Genomic DNA, 15,157 nt, shown 5'->3' on the forward strand with positions numbered 1-15,157 from the left:
AAACCACCTCATTAGTGTGCCTTGATAACATAGTTGAGTTTTCTTTGATATGGTCAGAAATATCTAGCATGCTTTTGGGATGCAATCAAACTCTCCAATAAACTTGTTGCTAAAGACAGCTGACTAGCACCATGTATTTCTTGAGCAGTCAAATGACCTAGTTTAGAAGTGTTTGAAGCCATTTTATACTCTGGAAGGAGAACAAATTAACCTTGTTTAACAAGTAGTTTTCAATTTGTGTTCCAGCACTCTTCCACACTCTACCATCTCCAGAGCAGCAGCATGGCCTCATTTCATCCTTCCTGTTACATATCCTATATACTTAATGCTACAGCTTTGGGAAGCACCTCTCATCTGCTGCATGGACTCTTGGAGGGGGTAGTGTCATTGCACTCAACATGTATTTGAAGCCACAAGGCTTGTTATCTGAGGTCTGCTTCAGTTTTTTGTACTCAATGAAGAACTGAAAGAGAACCAGGGCCATTGTTGCCTTTCACTCTGATTTATTTGGCCTGTTCCTTTGAAAGTCTTGTTCAAATGAATATTGCAAAGATAGCAGAGCATTCTGCAGCAAAACTCCAGCTTTTGGTTGAGACAAGGCCAAAATGAGCTACATCTTTACTGCAGAGTATTTCTGTGGCTGCAGCTAATTCTCATTGGGATGTGGGGTCAGACCTGTGGCTATTATAAATCAACATATATCTGTTCAGGGAGCTGGTTTTTATCAGATGAAGATCTGGATTCACATTTCCATAGTTTCTCTGAGAATGAGCATTTCTGGGTAATGTTCTTTCTATAAGGCTAGGGTATATTAAAGTTACAGTGAGTTGCTGTCTTTTAGGCTCTTCCCTTGAAAAATTTGGTTCAGATTTAGATCTCATTATGGCAAAATGATTTGCAAAAAATATCTCTGATTTTTGAAAGTAATTAACTACTCTCTCATCAGCTGCAGTGGACCATACATTTAACACTAGGTGGCTTCACCATCTCTGTGTATTCACTATAAAGGAGAAGCAGATGAAAGACATTTAGTCCATGTGCCAGCTCGCCTGTACTAACCCTTCCTGTCACTCTACTCCTTTGTCAATTCTTTCAAACAGGACTTTAGTGTGGCTTCTTATCGCTGTGAAAACCACATCAAGCAACAAACAAGCAAGCTTATCACACGCAAAACTTAACTGGTGGGCTGTTACATTTGGGAAGCTACATGGTATCTCCCCACCTGCATTCTGTCTCCCTCAGCAGCAAAACTAAAGTGGACCTTGTTAGTTTTCTATTCAAGTTAATTTTGACGCCTTCTGTTCTCAGCAGATAAGATCTTCATCCTGCTGCAAAGAAATATCTGCACCCAAAATGCAAGGTCTCATCCACCTTTGCCTGCCTGTTACAAACCCTAAATTCTAAGCTTAATGTAAGTTGGCAGTGTCCCTTTAATCAAAATTTAAAGCTTGTCTTCAATCTCCTCAAAGCACTTAAAATCTAGCAGCTTTAGAAGGAAGAGGATCATTAGTGCTGCCGTTCTGTGCTTCCCAGCGAGCGGGAAGTTTGACCATGGGGTGTTACACAGTGTTGTGTTGCTCTCCATAGAGCCCTATTTGGGATCAGTCTGTCAGACTGTTGCTCTTTTTGCTGCTCACAGGGAGGAGGGTGCAGAGCAATCAGAAAATCTGCTCAGCAATAAGATGAAGCCAACACTTGCCTTCAGAAGTTTGGAGCAAGCCCTTCTTTGCACCTGCCATCTCTGTAAAGACGGGTACTAAAATTCACATCTGACTATGTCAGAAATACTGCATTCAGCTGTCCCAGCTTCTGTCACAGGCATATCTGCTGAGAGAGGAATCAGCCATTTAGTCTGGGATGTTCATAGGAGATTGGTTCCCGTTCAGTCATTCTGATTCCTGGACCTGTGAGAAGCCAGGCTTGCAGTTTGGCAGACAAGTGCTTGGAAAGCTGGCTGTGAGCCCCTCTGAAAGGCTGGCCTTGAATCTGCAAATATGCAACTCGGAAACCCCCTTAAGGAGCAGCCAGTCTGATGCCAAGCATAAGCCAAGCTCATCACAGCTTCATGAAAAAATAACACCTTCTGGGTTTTTTGCCATGCACAGCAAAGTACAGTATTGCAAAAATATTTTGTAGGCAGCTTTCTGTATAGTAACCTGCTGCTCTGCAGGCATGGCTACCTAACATTGATCCAGGCATTTCTTTTGGCAGTGTCACATCTTGTGTTTCTATCAGTGTGATGCTTTTGGATTTAATATGCTCTGTTGTTTGCTTTTCAAACCATTTAATTTTGTTTCCAATTTCCCTTCAAACAAGATGAATTTGCATTATTTCTTTGTTACAAAACTTCACAAATATGGATGTATATGGGTACCTCTAGGCCTTAATTGTTTCCTGTTGAACACCAATAAAAATGTATCTGGACAGATAGATATTTCAATGTGTCTCTAATTATTAATGTACAGTTTAGGTTGCACCTAGCAAGGAATATCCAAAGCCTCGTGTGCACATATCTGCTCGCTCACTTTCTCTCTGCTTCTCTCCCTTTTGCATGTAAAGTGTGTAGTAATGTACTGGGCTTTTACCTTTGGAGAATTTGCTTCAATCTGACTTACATTGTAAGCAAAATTGAGTTGCAGAAGATCATTCTAATTACTGGAAGTATTTGCCTAATCTTTAGTATGTTATAGCCTGGTCATTACCATTTACAGAATGTTACAATTTTAGATTTTAAAATGTGCTCACAGCTGGGCAGTACCTTGATAGTTCCTGCAGTGAAATCTGGTGTGTGGGGAGTGTATGCAGCATGCAATAAATACAGTGTGACAGTATAAAGGGCAGGACACTTGGTCCAGTGAATGTGCAGTAGATCATCGTTTGAAGGTGAATAATTTTACATGTAGCTAGCTACACAGAACACACATCCAAAGGGATTCTTACCTTCATGTCTTCTGGAAGAATGAAGGCATTTATGGAGAAGTAGGGTAAGGAGACATGTGGAGAAGACAGGAGGCAGCTCATTCATAGACTTAGCACCAAGATATGGACACACTTAACTGAAGAGGGAAGGAGTGATGCTTTCTTCTCTATATGATGAAAATAAAAAGTGATCAGGATAGATTTTTGTTATCCTCTGGGCATTAAAAGCTTAAATGCAAAATGCATGATTTATTATATCTAGCCAAATCTTAGGGGTAAATAGGCAGTATGGGGAATTAGTTGTTGTTAATTGGACTTCTGAGCTGAATTCCCAGGGTGCTGCACTGCAAGCACATCCCTTTTGTTTTAATACTGAAACAGGGAGAAGTCAGTTCTATGATGGATTCATTCCACTATAGAACAGCAGAGCACGCTAAATCATCTTCATCAAAATAAGTTCCACGTGTTGAATGTAAATATTTTAGGGTTAATTTCCACATGTACTATAAAAGGTATTTGTTTCTCCACTGAGCATTTTGAAACTGTAGAGTAAATCTTTAAGTAGCATAAATTGCCTAATTGTTCTCTAATATCTGAAGATATGATTGCTGCTCCTCAAGGTATGGTATTTAAACAGTGTTCCTTCTTTAGAAAGTTTTAACAATAATCACAAAAAAACCCCAAAACCCAGAGATCCCTCACAGATTCAGGAGACCCAGAAAAAACAGCCTTTGCATCAGGCTTTTTTTCTAGAAGCCAGTCCAGTCTCATATGCTGAAAAAATTGATAAAGTACAAATCCCCAGAGCCAAGCAGAAGCCACAGGTCACACACCTCCTTTAGCAGCCTGTTGTAGTTGATCCTCCTTGCACAGCTAATTGCCACTGGTATAATCCAAAAGGTAACTGAGAAAAACAGTCTTCTCTCACATGTTTGACTTGGTAAAACATCACAAAAAAATGTCCCTAGTGCTCCTGAAGTGCTCAGAAAAAAACCTAGGGAGATGTTTATATGAATTATAAACCCCTTAGAGAAGTTAAGAAGCAAAACCTTCCTGTAGTGTTAATGTATCTTTAAATCACTAAGACAAATATAATTTTTTTAAAAGGTAACTAATGCATGATTGACCTTTCTTCATTCTTTATCTCTCCCCTCATCCCTGTATGGTCAACATTTGCTGTGGTAGGTAGCCCTTCCTACTTTAAAGAGCAAAGCAACGGCAAAATATGCAAAATTCCAGATCCCTTTGACACTTGACCTCTCACTCAGTAGTTTGGTCTCAGTCAATTCAAAGGAGTTTTATTGTTTATTGAACTTGAAATAGAATCTAGCCTATACCTTTCTCACCTGTTCACGGGATCCATGTCAACTTATGGCAGATGGTTTTGAATAATTCCTTGTGGAAAGGGGCAGCTACTCCTAGTATTTGCTGTTCACTACTCTCCCAAAACTTGCGCAGATAAAGAACTGTAATTTAATTCTCTTTGCAGAGTCCCAGAGATTTTATTAAATAGTAACATCAATTATGCTTATTTTAAAACTGGGAAAGTTGGACTTAAACCAGTTAGACTAGTATTTAGGGAACCAGATTGTTAAGGTGTTTGGGATGTAACACTGCAGACTTTACACTAAAGATACCCAAAATCAAGGTCACCACCACCAGTGCCCACACAGCTGATTACACTGCCCTTAATTAAGTGATTGACCCAAGTCTGCCACAGGAAACTGTGTCAGTGAGGGTGCTTTGCCCCTTTGATCCTGGGCACAGGGCACATCCGCCCTGTAAGTCAGGGAAAATTTGGCCATGCCCCTTGCCTTGGGTGGCTGCTGTTGGAGGAGGGAGCGGTATGAGGTGATGATCCCAAGCAGCTCTGGAGACATTTCCAGTGTGAGTCTTCCTGGAGACGTGAGAGGCCTACAGCATTGCACATGTTGCTGGGGAAGGATTGCTTCCATGCCCTTGATGCCTGGATGGTCAGAAGGCTTAGACATGAGAAGCAAACAGGGTTTAGCTTCATTTGGCACCAAGAGTGAAATGCAGTTCTCACAGCCTGGAAGAGGTGTGCAGAGCCCCTTTATTTGTCCATTGCTCTCTGTGGAAGATGCACAGCCCTACTTACCATGGCTGCTCCAGGAGAACTGATGCAGGGGATGTTGTAGGCCAGGGGCCCTGACTTCAGCTCTGGGGCTGATGAAAAACAAACGCGAGCTGTCACCATGCAGAATTCACATCTCATCTGCATGTGCTGCCCACGGGCTCAGTATCCTGCTCCATCTTAAACACTTTCCACAGGGGAGGGGGAGTGCACACAAAGCCTGTTTAATTAGGCGTTGTGTAGGAAGGATGAACTCTATCCCAAGTGAGATGGAGGATTGCAAGTCTCCTCCAGATGGTGAAAGCATTTTTTTTTTTTTTTAAGGCAGGATAAAATAAGCAGGTGTGAGTATGGGGCCTACCTGTATTGGTTTTAATCAGCAACTTTAAGCAAACTCAGTGTTCTCATCAGAAAAGGGGAAAAATAAACAGCTGAGCACTGTGATTCATTTACACTTCAAATATACTTTGAGTTGGTTATTCCTCAATTAATCAAATAGCTGGTGTATCCCTAAAGTAGTATAAAGTGACACGCTGTGTGAAATCAATTTTCCCTTCCAAAATCATTAAATTCAGTAGCCTGTGACTACATCCCTGCTAATTCTAGTACCGGTCCTTTCATCCTCCATTAACTTTGGCACGCCTAACAGGCTGTCAAAAATAATTTCCCAGAACGTAAATAATTCAGAAATTAAAAATTAATAAATAATAACAGAGAGCTACTGGGAGATAGACTGGGTCAATTAGTCAGCTCTGCATTCTGTTTCTTCGCAGCAGGGGGGCAGCCACATTCGTTACTAGAATCTTTCCTCCGATTCCTAGGTCTGATTTACGGCTCTTCATTACTGGATCCAGTCAGACACAATTACCTCCATCACTATCTCAGTTCCTAACTTCAAAGAAACACACATTTTCTTGTCTGCTTTTTTTCTCCTTGCAGCAGCCTCAGCTTGACGTCCCTGGAATTTCTTCCACGCGGACTAATTAATAAGACTTTGACTTATCATATTCACTTCTCTTCTTTGATGTCCTACCTTAGTCAATCATCCTATTTAATTAGAATTTCAATGATAACTTTACTTATCTGGTGGCTAGATGTAAATTAAAATAACGGGATTTTAATTCTCTTTCTTACAGGGTTATGACATTTTTGACAGAAAAAGTTTCAACCCAAATACGATATTATGTACTTCCTATGCTAGGAGTGCATTCCACTAAATTGTTTTTCCCTTTGCTACAAAATAATTTTGCTTGTTTAACAAGCTCCACTGAAATGGAAATGAACTACAGCTTCTCATAACGTAATTTGCACAGGTCTGTGTTGTGGAAGGTTATGTTGATAGAAATTAGTATAATCAGATTGTGACGCATGCCACATAGTTAACAAGGAAAGGGAATGAGATTTTTAAGAAAAAAATCAGTTCTGGAGAGACAGTGGACCCTAGGACCTCTTCTTTCTCTCCTTTCCAACAGTCGCTAGTACTTCTCCAAGGTTTCTTGTTTCCTTTCCACATTTATGGACCTAAGCCTGCTGCTTGTATCCAAGCAGCACCTGAGGCTGGATTCTGATTTCAATGAGACATTTCTAAAACACATATTCATATGCTGTTCACAGAAATGGTATCATGCCTGTGACTTAACAGGAGCAGCATACTGCTCAGCCATCACATCTTTTCCTCTCTGCAGTACCCAGTATGTGCTTGCCCACAGGCTTGCTTTCCTTCCCACGCCTCTTAGAATTTGCCAGTCTAGACTGGTACAACAGCAAGTGAGCATGAGTGAAAACATCTCTCATTTTTTAATTGAAGCTTATGGTGGGGAAAAGCCCTATAAGGATTCATGAAGAGAAGTTAGCATGGTAGTAGAATCCTCCTGGGGCCTGGTAGATTCTGGAAGTGGTACAGAAGTGTGAGGAAAATATAAGGGGATCCAGCCAGGCTTATCAAGCATTATGCCTTTGGGAACTCTTGCTCTTACCCTGTTGGAACTTTCCGTATGACCAAGCAAATGACCTACCTACATAGGTAGGGGCTTGCAGTAAAAAGAGAGAGAAAGAGAGGACTATGTGGAAAAGAAAGAAAGGATGGTCATCATACTAAGAATTGGTCTTAAACTATGCACAAAGAGTTCTTCTGGTGCAATAAACAGAATATGGTGACAACCTGCTGGCTGGTGCAAAATACACTCCATTACTAAACTGCCATCAGAGATTATTATCTTTCTAATTGGATCTGCTGGAAAAGAGGTTTACAGTTTTGTACCGCCAATAAGCAAGTACACCCTGAAGCCAGCCTCCAGTTTTCTCTAGGAAAAAGGTCCACAACCTCAGATACTATGCTTCCACTGACATCCTAGAAGGGAAAAATTTAAAGGACGCCACTGTTACTTTTCCACATTGTTGGGCTGTGCGTTTGATAGCCCATCCCCTTTGTTGAATTCAAGGAAAGAAGAAAATGCAGAAAGAGTTAATGAGGCATGTTGGATGTGGAAAATGACTGCTCCCAAAAGAGATGTTTTTTGGTCCTGTGAAGAGGTAGGAGTAGCAGAGAACATGAATCACTTGACTAATCTGTACAAAATGGGCTTAGTGAGCTGCTGCTTCAAATCTTATCCCCACATTAGATAGCATTAAACCAGTTGTCATTAAGCTAACATTTCTAGATACTCTGGTGAGCCGTTTGCCTGATAGCCCTGTTCCTCTTAAAAAATGAACTGGAAATGCTTAAAAACTAGGCCAGTGCACCGGCAGAAGCAAATGGCTGGAATTTAATTGACAGGTTCTAAAACTTACACCAGTTGAGTTTAGAGCCTAAATGGGGTAAGTTCAAAGATGTATCAATACTATTGTTCAATAATAAAATAGTTACCTGTTGCACTGACAACATCTAAACTATTCTATCATAATTTAATAGTGTTGTTTTTTAACAATTGGATTCTGTTACACTTTTATATTTAGGCATGATTATTTAATCTAATTTAATTGGCTTTCTTATTCCCCTCAGGGTTCTGGGCCTAGAAAGTTCATGTTAAATACTCTAATTGCTCTGAAACTTACTTGTCTTCTAAAATATGCTCCTATTTTAAATATACCCTAAAATCTAGTTCATACATATTTTCTCTTCTTTCATGAATTAAAAAAAATCTGGTGTCCATAATTTGCACTTAAAAAGAGTCAATAATTAACCAAAATAATAATTATAGATTGAAAACAGGGAGGTTGCAGTACAACCAACTGTGAGTTACAAACCCGTAAATAAGGCCAGGAGCACACATCAAAGCTTTCTGAGCACCCGCTACTCTCTAAAAGCAGAGCTGAAGCCGCTAACGATGGCAGCAGCAGCACCCTATGTGTTTAATGTGTGGGTCCCTGAGTATCATTGTGGAACAGTGCTCAGGTCAGTGGAGCAAAAGAGCATTTTGGGGCTCACAGATGGTGGGCCTAACCCTGTCCTCCTTGCAGATGGTGGTTTCCCATTGATGCTACATGAAGATTTTGACCATGTGGGTCGGCAGCGATTATGGCAGTAGCCACAAGGCATTCGCACGCACCGTGAGAAGGAGGGGATGGACTTGGTGTGGCTATGGGAACACCACCACTGCCACCAGAGGCTGGGGAGCAGAAGTGATGGAAACGTGCTTTAAAATCTCTTGGTCTTTCATGTGTCAGTGCCAGGGATCCAGACCCATTAGGGAGGTCACAAATGGATAGCAGAGGTCAGATGCTGATTTCAGAGCACAGAGGCAGCTCTGCTTGTCAGTATGCTCCTCAGCTTGGCAGGGACCCGGGTATGTGGGATAGGAGCTGAAACAAATATCTGGGAAAAGTGTAGCCCAGGGACTGTTCCTCCTTTCCTTCCTATCAACACAGTGCTTAATGAAAATGTGAGGGGCTGCCAGGGATACCTTTTGTGCATTTGGATTTTAATCATTATTAAAATGGCACCACTGGAATGCTGTTTGTAGCTACTGACAAGCCATCCTATACTCCCTTAGCTCTTGCTATTTCCTTTCTTTTCTCAGGGCTCTACCACAGGCTAAATTTCACAGAATATTCTGAGCTGAAAGGGACCCACAAAGATTATTGAGTCCAACTCTTAAGAGAATGGCCCATACAGGGACTAAACCCACAGCCATGGTGTTATTAGCACCATGCTCTCACCAACTGAGATAATCTCGTAAATCAGAAAACGTGAACCCAGCTCAGGAAACCTGAATGATGCTGGCAGATGAACATGGGAGGATGTAGTAAAGGAGAGTCCCACTAACTGTGTCCTGTTTCCCCTATGCTTTTCTTGGGTATCTGTGCCTTGGAAATGGGAGTTTGAGTCAGGTGGACCTGAGCAGCAGAGAAAGGTTTACAGCTTCATGCTCCTGCGTGAGCACCTGCCCTGGAGCACATGACACAGTGAGTACATGTCTTGGGAAACAGGCACGAGGATTTTCCATCCAAGACCACCAGCGCAGCTGCTGGCACAGCAAGGAGGTGTCAGGCAAACGTGGGTATTGTGTTGCTCTCCACAGGGCCCAGTTTTGGGATCAGCCCGTCTGCCTGGTCCAGTGCCCGGGAAGACCAGTGCTGGGCAGGAGCAAGGGCATCTCGAGGGGAATGGGGTGCGGCAAGGACAGCCCTGCAGTGCTCCAGGCAAGGCTTTCAAGGAGTTCGGGGGGAACAGCCTTTTCCTTGTGGAAGTTTAGACATACAGCTTCCAGGTGTGTCACGTGCCAGTTTGCCTTGGAAAACCACGTATGGGTGACTTGTAATTCAGAGCTTCGAACAGCAGGATGGGGAATGGCTTCTGGGCTCACAGAATGATGCACAAACCTTTCTTTCTGAGGACAGAAGCCGATAGTTCAGAAAAACAGTTTTTCGGTAAAACACACAATAAATAAAATCGGGCCCCCCGTGCCCATCGCTGCTGCTCCCGGTTCCGCCGCCGAGCGGCGCCGCGCCCGGTCCGTACAACATGGCGCCACCCTTGCACCACTGTTCCGTACGCCATGGCGGCGCCCGCTCGGCAGTGCATCCAGGAGCCGGAGCCCAGCGCGCAGGCGCCGCTATTTGTTCCGGGCTCCTGCGCGCCCCTATTTCAATGGCGACCCGCGCACTTCCGCTTCCTCTTCCGGGTGTGGCGGCGCCAGGTATGGCGGCTGGCGGCCGGGGACTGTGGGCACCCATCCGCCTCCATCCGCGGCCCGGCGGGCGGCAAGGGCGGCCCGAGGCCCGTGGGCTGTGGGGAGGGACCGGCGGCGCTGCTGCTGCCCGCGCTTGGGCTGGAGCGGGGGGCAGAGCTGCCCGGCAGAAAGGCCGGGCCTCTCCAGGCCTCCGCGGTGGGGCTCCCGAGCAGGGCCCGCGTCTCCCGGCGCTGCAGATGACGCTTATGTTTCTATAAAATACGTAGCTGCTAAAGGTTTAAGCAGTTTCTTAGGAGCGCATGACATAATCCAGGCAAGACCAGGATGGTTAAACAGCGTTCAAGTTAGTTCGGGTGAATCTTCTTTGCAGATCGCATCGTGCCCGCTGTCACGCGTTTTGTTGTTCTGTAATACAGTGTTGGCTGTCACTGGTCAGGAAGGGCTTTAATTTTACTAATATGGAATTGACAGCTGCTGATTCACATCTGGTACAGTGGTTCAGTACAGGTGGTCCTGTGACAACCTGAACTTCCGTGTGGACATCGAGCTCTTAACTAGTGCCGCTTTGGTTTTGACTTACTCAGGTGTGAAAAATGGTGCAGCGCCTGACATACCGCCGTAGGTTGTCCTACAACACAGCTTCCAACAAGACCAGACTGTAAGTAAGACAGTTTGCAAGAAAATTTCTGTTGTAAAAAGGTGGTGTTTCAGTTTTGATTGATAACGTTAACTGCATATTTTTCTGCTGTACCTAGGTCCCGAACACCCGGGAACAGGATTGTTTACCTTTACACCAAGAAAGTGGGAAAGGCACCCAAGTCAGCATGTGGTATTTGCCCAGGAAGACTTCGTGGTGTAAGTATGATCATAAACACCTAAGGGTGTTTGTCTGGAACAGCGTTTTTTTCAGTACAGAGAGCCTTTCCAAATAATACAGTGTGCCTGTTTATTGACCAGTTCTTGCTGAAATAACTTTTTCCTTTAAGATAGTCTTAATCAAATGTTGCAAAGTTTACTGGTAAAATAAGCTTTGGAAACTCAAACATTTTTTAATGCTCATGATTTTACATTATTGTTAAATATGAACCTTCTTGTTTTAGAAAATCTAAAATTTTTAAAGCTAGACAAGGTGATTCTGTAGCAGATCTAAAAATGTAAATTGGGCCTATTAGACCTGCAGAAAAAAGGGTAAGCCAAGTTAAGAAAAGTTTCAGTTTTAGAAAAAGGAATTAATGTTTTTAACTGTTTTTCTTCAGAATGTTTTCTTGAAGTAACAGCATTGCTTCTAACAGTTATGGGAATGCTTGCAAAATGTTGATCTTTAAGCAGTTCCTATCTTTGAAAAAACAGTCTTTTTTATAACCAATTTTTTTATGAACCTGTTGATGAACCACTGGGGTAGAATGAAAAGATCAGCCGAGGAATGCCGAAGACAGTGCATACAATGAGCTGCAGCCTCAGTCACTTCTTAGCATCTTGAATAGTAAATTTCTGGTGTTGCTGCTTTTTTTTACTTTAAATGGCAGATACATAAAACTGCTGTCTTATGACACACTTCTTTTTCTTTTTTTCGTTGTCTGTAGGTCCGTGCTGTGCGCCCCAAAGTTCTGATGAGGCTGTCAAAAACGAAGAAGCATGTGAGCAGAGCCTATGGTGGTTCCATGTGTGCCAAGTGTGTCCGTGACAGGTAATGTACAGAAAACCAGCTTTATTCCTGAGGTTGCTTCCTACGAGGTTCTTACATCTCTTCATTCACATAACATGGCCCCAAATTTTGAAGGCTCTGCTCTGACACTGGTGTAGGGAAGTGGAGAGTGTGAGCGTGGGGCACGTCAAGCAGTGATGGGTGCTATTCTGTCCCTTGGGTTTGAGGGAGTTCCTGCATGTGGAGCTCCTTTGTGGACACTTAATGTTCTTCGGGATTTCTTACTGCACTGTTGCATTGGTGCTGAACAGTCTGCTTGTGCTGGATTTTTATCTTTTGTATTGAGCCCCCATAGTAAAGATTTTCCTGTTCTGTTGTCCTGTTCTGCCTCCTGCAAGTTTAATTGAATTTTTCACTTCTTTGAAATGTTTTGGGATTCAGAGATACTACTTGCTTGTGTGTCAAGCAACTTTATGTGGTTAAGCTTTAAAATGGCCTTTGCTGAGCCTCTCTGAATTCAGTTTTATTGTGTAGCAACTGCATATCTGTGCTTCCTTGGCAAGTTTGAGGAAAAACACAACCATGAGTGTGTCATCTCTGTGGTAATCAAAGCAGGTCTCTGGGGTCAGCAGTCTACTGCCAGTTTTTTTCATCAGTACTGCCAGCATTTGTTTTCTTTTTGGCATGTCTAAGTTTTAAGATGAATTACATTAGGCACCACTGAAGATGAGCTGTTACAGCTGCAGAGACACAGCATGACTTTTTTCTGTTGAAAGCCACATTTTTTCGGAGTGTTTTCCCAAAACCTTCATGAGTTTGATAGGTAGTTTTTAGTGCATGAGTATGTTTTATTCTTACTGTGCCTAAACCAGAAATCACAGCCACCTCCTTCCCTATAATGGTCAGGTTTTCTCCTGCACCTGCTTAGGCATCTTTGATAGGTTTTGTGTACTGTAGGAGTAGCCATACGTGCCAGATACGTGTAGAAATCATTTTAATGTTTAAAGATAGAAAAGTGTGTATGATATAATTGTGCTCTTAACTCAAAACTATCAGATAGGCTGTTGATATGTGAGTGCTGATAAATAGATCTGTCCCATCTACGTGGTGGCTCTGCATGTCTTCAGAAATAGCTGTATTTTGGCATGACTTGACCTGCTAGGCTTTTTCCCTGTTGATAGCCAATGAGCTTTAATCCTGACAGGGAAGGTGATCCTGTTTTTAATAACTGGGTGCACGTAGAATTTCCTGTAGTTGTAAGGAAGAGAGCTGACCACAACTGGTCACACCAATTCTGACTTTACCAGAATGAAATTAATTTGCCAGTTAAGAGTTCTGCTTTTTGTCTTTGAAGTTTGTGAAGATGGTAAATTTTCCCACATTCAGCCATCAAGTATTACCTTGCTTGCCTCCAAGCCTGTAATCCACGGGCATCCTAGGCTGCCATCCCCCAATTGCTACATTCGTACAGTGTCACCGTCCCTGTCTTCTGCTGCTGGCAAGAAATGGGTTCCCTTTTTATGTAACTGTGGAACTAACACCACCTGTGCAATCAATGAATGTTGGAGATGGCAAAATCAGTTGTAATTGTCTTATTTTTGTGGTTTTACTTTAGTAAATAGACACATATGCTAACATAGTTTTTCTTTTCCAGGATCAAACGAGCTTTTCTTATTGAAGAGCAGAAGATCGTTGTGAAAGTGTTGAAGGCACAAGCACAGAGCCAGAAGTCAAAGTGAACCTATTTGTAGTTTCAGCCCAATAAATGAAATCTCCACTTTCGTGTCCTGTCATTCCATGTGCAGAGCTGGGCTTTGGTGCAATGAAACCTGTAAGTCAGGATGCTCTGTTCTGCCTGCTGAGGGGGAAATGAAGCAAGTGGAAGGAAGTCTGGTTAAACAGGACTCCCAGCTCAGGCTCAGTCATGTAGAGGGATTGGAATAACTTCCAGCAATGCAGGTTTTCTTTCAACAGCTGTTTATGAAGTCATTGGAGGACTCTGAAGAAAGTTAGGACTTTGACAGAGCGCAAACAAAAGTGACTAAAGACTAGAAGAGAGGTTGTCAGATGAAGAGGAGAGCTAGTATAGGCCTAAGGTAGATTTTTTTTTTTTTTATTATTGCATGTGGTATTGCTCAAGTGAGGGTAGAGAAAGTAGGCTTTAACTTCTCAAAGCCAGTGCTGTATCCACCAGACAGTTGCATGCTGCTACATCTTCCAGGATCTCCATCCAGGATCTCCCAGGAAGAAAGTTGCAGCTGCTGTATTCCCTGGGTCAGCAGTTACAGGTACAATACCAACAGAGCTCCAGGACACAACTAGAACAGACCTTTAAAGGCTTCCTGGTTAGGTTTTAGAGTACCAGTTTGGGCCTCTGGTATTGAAATTTGATCCAAAGTTAGTTTATCATTAAGGATGTAATTGTAGTGTAAAAAGTGAAAATGGCTTTGCTTCATTCTGTTCTGTAGAGAACTGTAAATGTGTCTCTGGTGCTGTCCAGGAGTGTTACAACAGTCGGGATACTTCTTGCTTTACCTGTGTGTGCAGTGGTATTCCTCAGCCCCCACTCTGAATTTTGAACTGCTTTTGGTATCTCACAAGCATCTATTTTAACCTGTTTTTAACCAATAACTTATTTCAAAAAGTAGTGAGCTCCACCATGAGAGTAAGGAAGCAGGAGAAATCATTTCTGAGCACACAGACTTTCTGGCAGCTGTGAGAGTGCCACTTGAAGGGGTTTCTAAGGTCACCTGTGGAGTCTGCTCAGGCTGTGGCTCAGACGTGTGCAGGTTGCTCCTGCGTGCATGCTGTGTTTAACCCTGCCTAGGTCTGCCAGGCTGTACAGTCAGCCAAGGGATAGAGGGCAAAGGTTGAGTTGAAAAGCCCTCGCTGGTGCTTTGGGTGAGGTGCCTGGCAACTCACAGCTGCCTCCTGGGTGTGACAACAGGAGGTGGCTCTGGTCCAGGATAAGTGACTTAAAACTGTGCATGGTGAAAGAAGCTGTACCTCCCCAAAGATTTCTTCACGGTGCCCCAAGAAGTTAAAATAATTTTATCAGTATTTTCAAAATGGATAAATGTTGTATCTTGATGTGAAGCATTTCTCCTCAGGTGCAAAGGCTGTAGCTCATTAAAGGAGCTTTTGAGACTTAACATTACTACCCTGGCATTTTTAGGTGCTGTTACTATAGTTAGTTTACAAGGTTAAAATTTTTCTTGTCTTACTGTCCTAGTACAAACTTTAGTACTTTGGCATGCTGGAAAAAAATAAAGAAGCAGCAACTAGGGCAGGTGTGTGTAACCTGCCCCAAAAGTGTTCCTGTTTTGCATTAAATACTATGAGACTAGAGTTTTCCTTCAGACTTCT

The 15,157-nt window shown here is 42.8% G+C and overlaps 1 protein-coding gene across 1 annotated transcript; it reads left to right on the plus strand.

Moving 5' to 3' along the window:
• Positions 1-10,127: 10,127 nt before the first annotated feature.
• RPL34 (ribosomal protein L34) lies at positions 10,128-13,572 on the plus strand. The gene is made up of 5 exons (XM_069013321.1): positions 10,128-10,152; positions 10,731-10,804; positions 10,902-11,001; positions 11,730-11,833; positions 13,446-13,572. The coding sequence occupies exons 2-5, from the start codon at positions 10,740-10,742 to the stop codon at positions 13,528-13,530; spliced, it is 354 nt and encodes a 117-aa protein (XP_068869422.1). The 5' UTR covers positions 10,128-10,152; positions 10,731-10,739; the 3' UTR covers positions 13,531-13,572.
• The last annotated feature ends 1,585 nt before the right edge of the window (positions 13,573-15,157 follow it).

The sequence above is a fragment of the Aphelocoma coerulescens genome, chromosome 4, assembly GCF_041296385.1.
Source record: "Aphelocoma coerulescens isolate FSJ_1873_10779 chromosome 4, UR_Acoe_1.0, whole genome shotgun sequence".
NCBI lineage: Eukaryota > Metazoa > Chordata > Aves > Passeriformes > Corvidae > Aphelocoma > Aphelocoma coerulescens.